Source organism: Cicer arietinum, chromosome 6 (assembly GCF_000331145.2).
Source record: "Cicer arietinum cultivar CDC Frontier isolate Library 1 chromosome 6, Cicar.CDCFrontier_v2.0, whole genome shotgun sequence".
Taxonomy (NCBI): domain Eukaryota; kingdom Viridiplantae; phylum Streptophyta; class Magnoliopsida; order Fabales; family Fabaceae; genus Cicer; species Cicer arietinum.
In genome coordinates, this window is record NC_021165.2 from 47,420,612 (window position 1) to 47,430,204 (window position 9,593).

The 9,593-nt window shown below is 32.1% G+C and overlaps 1 protein-coding gene and 1 non-coding gene across 2 annotated transcripts; both read left to right on the top strand.

The window, feature by feature from the left end:
- The first annotated feature begins 1,430 nt into the window (after window positions 1-1,430).
- LOC101507215 (TATA-box-binding protein) lies at window positions 1,431-6,597 on the top strand. Its single transcript, XM_027335946.2, has 10 exons — window positions 1,431-1,723; window positions 2,016-2,097; window positions 3,219-3,306; window positions 3,455-3,526; window positions 4,718-4,768; window positions 4,939-4,983; window positions 5,127-5,219; window positions 5,691-5,792; window positions 5,884-5,957; window positions 6,094-6,597. Coding segments are annotated over exons 2-10 (603 nt in total). The 5' UTR covers window positions 1,431-1,723; window positions 2,016-2,020; the 3' UTR covers window positions 6,095-6,597.
- A 964-nt stretch (window positions 6,598-7,561) lies between these two features.
- Window positions 7,562-7,648, top strand: TRNAY-GUA (transfer RNA tyrosine (anticodon GUA)). Its single transcript is given in 2 exon segments — window positions 7,562-7,598; window positions 7,613-7,648. It is a non-coding gene; the product is annotated as a tRNA-Tyr (tRNA).
- The last annotated feature ends 1,945 nt before the right edge of the window (window positions 7,649-9,593 follow it).

Here is a 9,593-nt window from a genome sequence, read left to right on the forward strand (position 1 = left end):
ATTCTATTGTGTTATTTATTTTTCTGCCATTTATATTTTTACATACATCAATCCTAAACAGAAAAATAATCCACTAAGTCTCTAAAAACCAGAAAATCTCCTAACACCTAATTCACCCCCCCCCCCCCCTCTTAGACGAACCTCTGTACTTACAATTGGCATCAGAGCCGGTTCAGGTAACTTACTCCTCGGTCATTACTCATGGCTTCATTGGAGAACACTATGACTTTTGGAAGATACATATGCAAGCGTATCTTGAAGCACAAGGAGACGACATATGTGATGCAGTTGAAAATGGTCCTCACATTCCAACAACAGTCATCAACAACAAAGAAGAAATTAAACTTTTAATTTTTTTAAAAAATAAAACAATTTTCAAAATAATTTTTTATTTTATTTTTAGTGCACTAACCTTTTCCATAAAGGAGTTAGAAAACTAATTTTTTTAATCGGTTGATCTAACTAATGACCTTTTTTGAATGTAATTAATGACCTTTTAGGCTTTAATGCATACAAGGGATTGTTGTATATTTGCAAATTATGCGCTTCCGTGGCACAGCTTGCCATATATATGCTCCTAACATATATTAATTTTTCATTAGTATATAGTAATTATACAAATTCATTATATATAACTATAAAATTAGTGAATAGGGAGGAGCCCTAGCCCTATGTCACTCGTCTCTGTCTATCAGAAATAAAATGCACTTTGATACTTATTTGATAAAATTAATTTGAGACAATTATCTAATGCTTTTGTCACAATTTTATAAATCATATTACAAAAGAGAGATTTGCCATAACTCACCTGTCAACATCAATTTATTCCTTTTGAGATAAAAAATATGAAAATGTGATTGATTTGAGATATTAAGAATGGTAAGAGAGATTTCATCACCAATAACATACCAATACTTAAAATATATATTTGGCATTCCAATTATATTGGACGCTGTTGTAAGTTTCATTAACTTTAAGACTATAGACTTCCTCTTTCGTGAAAAGACAATCAAAGATTTCATGTATGTTCTTTACTACTCTTCTGAATTTAAATACAAACAAAAAATATAAATAAAATTAATATATTTAATTTAAAATCAAGATTAATAAATTAACTTTCTTTAATTGATTTATATTTATATTTAATAACAAAAGAAATATATTTGGTTGATATCGTTAGTAGCATATTTAAAAAGTACGCAAAAAAACATATAATTGTAATACTACATTATCTTAATTTTATATTGAATTTATTTTGATATTTTCAGGTATAAATATTTTTAGTAGTACTAATTCAGTTTTCGAAAGAAGCCCAATATAGTGAACAAAACGTGGCACATATCAATTGGATTTCGTATGAAGGCCCATTGTGAGAGAATAGTCCTACCCTTAACTTTCATATAAATACGGTTGCAGCTGGCAATCTCTCTGACCCTATAAGCTCCAGATCTTTCCACACACAATACAAATACCTCTCTCTCTCTTTCTCTCTCTCTCTCTTTCTCTCTCTCTCTCTCCTCTTATATCTTCATCACAAATCTGCACAAACCAAACACACTCTTATAAAAACCTCAAATTCTCAATCACTCTCTCCCTATAAAAGAACCATCTTTTCAAATCCCTTCCCGCTTTCTTCACTCTTCTCTTTCCTACATCTTCATCAACCCGATTCAATCCTTGTCTTTTTCAGATCCAAACCCTAATTTTTCTCTCTAAAAAAAAGGTTTAATTTTGACACCCCCTTGATCTAAATCATCGTACATAATAAACCCCCAATTTCATCTTCTTTAAAAGAAAAAGTGTTACAAATTTTAATTGATTTCACGAAAACCCTCTTCAATTATTCGCTGTTTTTCCCCCAATTTTTTTAAAGATAAAAATCGTTCCTTTTTGTGATAAAACGGAAATTAATAATTGATGTGGAACATGGTGTTTTATTTTTCTAGATGGGTAGTTTTGTGATGATTGATTAAGCGTTTAATTCAATTTTACTTTTATATAAATTTATATATTAGGGTTGATGGCTGATCAAGGATTGGAAGGGAGTCAACCTGTAGATCTACAGAAACACCCTTCTGGGATCGTGCCTACCCTTCAGTGAGTATCTAAATATGTGTATATGTTTTGTAATCAAATGTATGAATCTTAGGTTTTGTTGGATTCATTGAATAATTGGAGAGTTTCGAGTTGCGGGTTTACTCTCTTTTGTTGTTGAGATAATAAGTGACCTGAAATTGTTAGTATGCAATCGAATTAATTCCCCCTTGCCCCCCATGGGCATGTATGATGCTGTTATTGGGAATTTTGGTATGAAGAATGGACTAAACTTTATTCTTTGACTGATACTGTTGGGTACCTTGTGATTTTGTGTGGGGGGATAATCAGTGTTGGATTTACCTGGATTGAAGCTAAAATTTTCATCTGTCAATGTCTTTTTCTTTTACATTGCGTCAAGGGTAATTAGTGCATGTAGAAAATTAGCTGGAGGATAGGCTATGGTATCATTGTTTGTTTCCTTATTTGTGCTTATCTGTCGTGTCTGGATGAGTTGTAATGTATTAATTGGTAGCTGATTTTACAATGAATTTTAGGAAGTTTATTAATTACATTAAGCGGAAATAAATCCTTGACAAAACATGTGGTTTAAATGGGATAAGTAAAGAGTTGATGACTAGCAAATAAGATAAACATTGTAGAGAAACAAGATTATGATTGGATTAGACGCACGACACCCAGGATTATGAAAGAATGCTTTTGAGAGAAATTCAAGGCTAAACTTATTGTGTAAAAGATGGCAGATTCTCATAAGTGTAGTTTGTATGGAGAAGATTAATAGAAATCTCTGTACGAAGAGTGGAACTGATGGAAGTTAGCCTAATAGTCAAAAGTAGGAAGAAACTAAGAAAAACTACACGCCAAATTATTAAGATGAATCCAGTTTTTAAGTTGTCTGTCTTTAGACATCATCCTTGACAGCAAATTATTGCATTGCTTGATTTGTCTTACTAATTGCCGCCAAATTGGGGAAGACATTTGTTGTTGTTTACTTCATTTTGCATTACAATATCTAATTACTTTGCTTCTAGTTATTATTTAGTTTGAATTTTGGAATACATAATAACTTTGCTTCTCTTTTGATTGTGACATCTAATTACTTTTTTTTTCATTTTTATATTTAATCTTGAATAAACTAATTACCAAGGTGTTTGTACTTCCAGAAATATTGTTTCAACAGTCAATTTGGACTGTAAGTTGGATCTCAAAGCAATTGCACTACAAGCTCGTAATGCAGAGTACAATCCCAAGGCAAGTTATTTCTAATATTTTATATTAACGTCACTTTTGATATCAATTACTTGTTGCCACTCTTTTGTTATTCCAGATAAATAATCTGCCATTATAGTAAGTATGCTTGTTTTAGTTGCACTGATGTTTGTGATGCAATTCTTTGCAGCGTTTTGCTGCTGTGATTATGAGGATCAGAGAACCAAAAACAACTGCACTCATCTTTGCGTCTGGCAAGATGGTATACTCATTTGCTGCACTTGCTGCCTCTGTCATAGAAGTGTTTTTTGTTTGTGTTTTAAATATCGTATTCAAATTAAAAAAAGGTGAAGTTCTGTGTTGTTTATGATATATTTTAGCCTTTTGATTCACTTTTAGAATCATGGTGGGTGGAGGGTCTGGTAATGCCTACTGGTGCTGGGATGTTCTAGCTCTGGCAGTTAGAGTGGTGGGACCACTATATGGTGAAATAGACCTCAGGTGTGTAGATCTGAGACAGGCAACGTTGTTAGTCGTAGGTCGCAAAAAATAGCAGTTTGTTCAAATTCTGCTAAACTACAATGCTATACATAGCTACTGTAGCCACAGAATATCAGCGATTTGTTCTAATTTTGATACACTATAGCACTATGATGCTGCTATTTGACAACCCTTGAGACGAGACAGTGGCAAAGGAGGAAAACAGAAGTAGACTTTCTAAAAGAAAAATATGGTTTCTCGAAATAGGCTCTTCACAGCATGATGAGACAGAGAATGTGATAAAAACTGGAAGTATATTAAAGAAAATAGGTGAAATACTATGAGAAATTCTATCTTACAGAAGAGCAGTATAACTCCATGCCTGAAAAAGAAACAGAATTAACAATGGAAAATAGAAACCAGAGCTGCAAGATGCAACCTCTGTCCCCTTGGAAAACTCGTCGCTAATTCTGTTATGCCACTTTCCTACCCTCACCTTTCCTATAAAAATGTCCAACCATATCCTTCCCATTGAGGCAGAATATTCCTCTCCAATTTCCTCTTGCCATTTCAACATTCTATTATGCATATCACAGTTTCTTTCTGCCCTTGCAATTCCATGTTTGGCCCTTTTGTTCCTGGCCCATTTCCTTTCTTTTTACCTCTCCTCTTATAAACATGGGTCAAAGGGCCAACATTAATCCTTGGTGAAACCCCAATAATTTATGTTATTAAAAGGAAATGCGAAACTAGATTATTTCTATATGAATTTTAATAATGCAGTATTATATTTTGTGCTATTTTTATCATTTATCACAAACCTTCTTGTTTTGATTCACATTACACAACTGTAGTTGCAAATTTAAAACTTGTGTTTTTGCTAATGTTCCTTTTGCAAAACCAACATAATTTGGCATTGTACTTGTGAAGGGTTTCCCTTTCTTATGCTGTACTAATTTAACTCTATGACTAGGTTTGTACTGGAGCTAAGAGTGAGGGACAGTCTAAATTGGCGGCAAGGAAGGTCTGTTCTTGTTCTTTTATTTTCCAATCTCATTCATGCTATGTGTATTATTGTTGTCTCTCCAATGGAGAATCAAGTCATTTGTGTTGGATTGGAATTTGGATTTGAGCCTGTTTATTGTTCAAAATTTATTATTTTTTCTGATTTAGTATTTCTACTCTTGCTTTCAGTATGCCCGTATCATCCAGAAGCTTGGTTTCCCAGCCAAATTTAAGGTACACCATCTATGCTTTTTGATTATCGTATCGGAAATTGTGTCATCAAATATTGTTCATCAACTATGGTTTATTTGTGCTTTATCTCTTTGAACATAAGTAGTACTTGATCAGTAGTTGATTCCTTCTGATTTATGGTTTAGGATTTCAAGATTCAGAACATTGTCGGCTCTTGTGATGTCAAGTTTCCTATACGGTTGGAGGGTCTTGCATATTCTCATGGTGCTTTCTCTAGTGTAAGCTATTTTTTAAAATTTACTTTCGTGAGTTTTTATGTTGGTTTGGGCTTCTGTGGACTTTTATTTACAACCATATCTTCAAGCTTGGTGATTGCTTGACATACTATGTATGATGTGGATATGAAAAATCTATAGAAAAATTGTCTTTTGTCTAAAGGCACTATTGCAATCTTTTGAAGACATTGATTTGACTGATTCTAAACTAGAGTTAAGACGCAATGTCTAAACTAATTTCTGTGGAAATGATGAAAAGGTTTAGAAAGTTCGAAAATTGAAATGGGTGGAAATCATGAAGCTTAGCTCGTAGTGCTATAATTGTGATGCTTGTGTTAAAATGTAGAATGATGGAAAGGGCCATCTTCAATTGTGTCTATGCGTGTGGAGTTAGTTGACTTGAGTATTTTTTTATGTATTAATGTTTGTAAGTCGAGGAAAATATATGCTGAACTTGCTTATATGGCGTGGTAGTATGAGCCAGAGCTGTTTCCCGGTTTAATCTACCGTATGAAGCAACCGAAGATAGTCTTGCTTATTTTTGTATCTGGAAAAATTGTTCTAACAGGAGCCAAGGTAATATTTTTACAGACTATTCCCTTTTGTAGTTTTTGCTCTCAAAATCCTTATGTACTTGATTTTATATACGTATTTTTCATGTTATTAGGTGAGAGATGAGACTTATGCAGCCTTTGAGAACATATATCCTGTGCTTACTGAGTTCAGGAAAAATCAACAATGGTATAGACATGGCTTTGTATTATTGTAATTTCAATGAACTGCATTGCCACTATTTTGTCTACACTATTGTTTCTGATTTCTTGCATGAAATATAATTTTGAGCTAATGACATTTTGAATATTTGATTTTATGGCAGATTTTGTCATAAAAGCAGGGGCAACATTCTCGCGGAGAAGCTCGTCGAATTGTACATATACTAAGACAAAGGAGATATCTGAATTTCTTTGTCAAAAAAAGGAGATATCTGATTTGAAAATTAAAACAGCCCTTTATGTTGTTCTGCTTCTGGTTTTGATGGATCTTGATAGATATTGTTATGTGAAGGACATTTTTTCTATTGAAATTGACATTAAAAAAAAACGATTTTGAAGAGGCAGAAGGAAAAAACAAAAGTGGGGGAAGCTTGATGGAATAACATGTTCTGACAGTTAGCATATCATGAAGTTTTGAACTATCTTTTTTGAAAGAAAAGTTTTAAACTATTTTGATGTATGGTGTTTCCTTAAATTTTTAACCATGTGATAGGACTACTTGATGGTATCCACCACCTCTTGCATTACAGTAGTGTAGTTGATTGAACTGTAAAAAAAAGCTCTTTCTATTTGTAGTATGAAAAGTTTATTAGATTTGTTCTTTTAAATCTTTGCTTAATAACTTATATCTTTTTTCAATAATATTTTTGTGGCTCTTGTTAAAATTAATAGGTTTTATTTCTTATACGGCTTGACAAGTTAATTTATATAAATTTGATTCAATAATAATTAAATTGATGAAATTTATGTTTCATTCAATTTAAATATGTGCTTGCCTAGCAATGTTAATATTGAAACAATCTTGTGGAACACATTAAACAAAGACTGAATCATAGTTTTAAGAATCAACTCCGACCAGCCGGTTGAATTGGGCCCATTGTGAACCGGAGTGAAAACCGGTGCGACGTGCCTAAACCTGGTGAAAACCAGTGACTTGGCGGTTTATTGAAACTGGCCGGTTCAATTTTTATTGTTTAACAGCGATTTATTATTATTAGAGTTTCATCGATTTACGTAACACATCTTATTTATAACACTATAGTAATAATATTTCTCTCAAGCATCAAGACTAATACCAAAATTGACTAAAAACTCTTCTAGTCTATTTAAAAACTCCTCATTTACCAAGTTTCAATTATATAGGCCGTAAAACTGGTAGATAATTTTCAATACCATCATATGTTTAACCTATAACCGATCAAGCCTATAGTTAATTTCATGAAAAATATTTCATCTCAACAGTAAAATTTTATTTACTTCGAATCCACACACGCAAGGTTTATTAGACCTACTTAAATTCACTATGTTTTTGTTGTTAATCAATTTATTTAGGTTATAATTAGTTTTATATTTTCCTTTTCTATTTGGCTTTCTGTTTCAAGTTTAGTTGTGGAACAGTTAGCATAGTTAGTTAATTTTTCTCAAGACTCCCCCATGATATGCCTCGTCACTAAATAACTCTTTATCCCTTATAGATGTTTATCGAGGAAAATGCTTCACTAGATTTATCCTTAACACATACTCTACATTATTTTCATTGATATATGATACACAACGATAACTTAATGTAATCCGACCTTAGCTCAGTTGGTAGAGCGGAGGACTGTAGTTGTATAATCAGACATCCTTAGGTCGCTGGTTCGAATCCGGCAGGTCGGAATTTTTTAATTTTTACATTTTTTTTAATTGAAATTTAACAACACTTTGTTTATTTTAAAAGGTATGTAGGATGTTTGGAAAAACTTTGCTTATAATAAAGAAATAAGCCATCAAGCAAACGTGAATAATGACAAACCACAACTTTAATTATCAGAATATAATAATGCTTCAAATGGCGTATTTGTTAGGCATATATAAGTAATTGCTCATATTATTCTTAGATTGAAAATGGATTCAATTAAAAATATTTCATAACATAAATGGGGATCAGAGTCATGCTTGCTGTCCATTTTAAAATTATTAGATGAAGAAAGCATTAATCATGTATTTTGTACATTGAATAAACACTTGGAAAATCAGGATGAAGATATGAAAGTAAGTGAAGATATGAATGACAATAACCTTTACTTTAAAATAATGGTTTGATTGTTGGCAGGTGGTATTCAGATCGGACTCAAGGTCAAACCTGATCTAACTCAAGTCAAAATATAGTGAGAGAGTGCAACAAAGTAGATGTTGAACACGTGACTTTAAATGAAAGAGGGGAAATTAAACATAAAATAGACACTTTAAAATTATTGAGTAATTTTCAGCGTGATGCTTAAAAAATAAAATAAAAAAAGTGTGTGAAGCAAGAGTGCAGAAATAAAGAGAGGAGATAAAAAAAAAACATAATGATTTATAGCCTTTAACGACTCAAAGCCTACGCCCAGTTTCACAAACAATAAAAATATTATAAATACCAAACTTTTAACACAAAATTAGCATGAAACCTTTAACAACCTAACAAAATTGTTCAAAATTTATGTTTTGAAGAAGAGACTCTTAGCTACAAGAGATATCACCTCTCTTGAACAATTAGGATTACTTCTAATAATGTTATAACAAGAGAAAATAATGATTTACAAATTGAGTGTAGATAAACAAATTGAAGCACAAGAGTTAAATATTACAACTCAAATTATGTAGTAAAAAATAAAGCTCTCAGTGAGTTGGTGTGTAAAATATGTTCAAAAACACCTCCTATAGAGTTCGGAGTCAACCCAAAAAAGGAAAGGGAAAATAGACAATGATGAGCAATAAACATTATGATTCCTCACGTGTGATTTTTTGCCGGAACATGGCTTTCGCTTCTTTCATGCTTGTCTAAATTCAAATATGAGGCGCTTGCAAATCGATGCTTTGAAAATAGATAGTAGAAGGGGGTTAAATAGGGGAATTATGAAGTTAGAAGACAATTTCTGGAGGGCCAAACACGAGAAGGTGAGTTGAATTGTGTTTGACAAAGTTGATAACTTTTTGCTAATTTGACGAAGGCAAGTTGGTTTTTGTGAATTACTTGGAGTATAAGCAATCAAATTCCAAGGCAGCAAACAACGAAAAACATATATAATTTGACACGTAGCTTTGTCATGGTTCACCATTAATTTGACTACATTCAGTCCCCTAATTCAGAAGGCTTTAATCCAGTATTTCAAATACCTTGAATTAAAAAGCACCTGACCCAACAAGTCAGTCTTTCCAAATAGCCTGACAACCCCAGACTTTTGAGGAACTAACCACCTTAACCCTACAAGCCAAGTATTCTCCTAACAACCTGACAACTCCAGATTGAAGAAGGAACTAACCACCTTGACCTTGAAAATTTGAGCTTCAATTTAGTTATTGTTTAATTCTAAATTGTATCTTGTTCTGATTGAGTTTGTAAATTCTTCAAATTGATTCTATTTCTATTTTGTTTAGATTGGTTTTGTAAACTCTTCAGATTGATTATGTTTTATTTTTGTTCAGATTGCTTTTGTAAATTCTTCAAATAAAATCTTCTTCAAATCTTCATCAAATGTTGATCAAATCTTCTTTTCAACTTAGTCAAAGGTTATAAATATGAATAAAATCTTATTTTAGATTTTCACCAATTATAAATTTGAATAAAATCTTATTTTAG

What these genes read in the sequence shown, in the direction of transcription:
- LOC101507215 (XM_027335946.2), top strand. Translation starts at nt 2,021, where the DNA reads ATGGCTGATCAAGGATTGGAAGGGAGTCAACCTGTAGATCTACAGAAA. An exon ending in CTAAATTGGCGGCAAGGAAG is followed by an intron (nt 4,769 to 4,938) that starts GTCTGTTCTTGT and finishes TCTTGCTTTCAG; the next exon opens with TATGCCCGTATCATCCAGAA. An exon ending in CTCATGGTGCTTTCTCTAGT is followed by an intron (nt 5,220 to 5,690) that starts GTAAGCTATTTT and finishes ATGGCGTGGTAG; the next exon opens with TATGAGCCAGAGCTGTTTCC.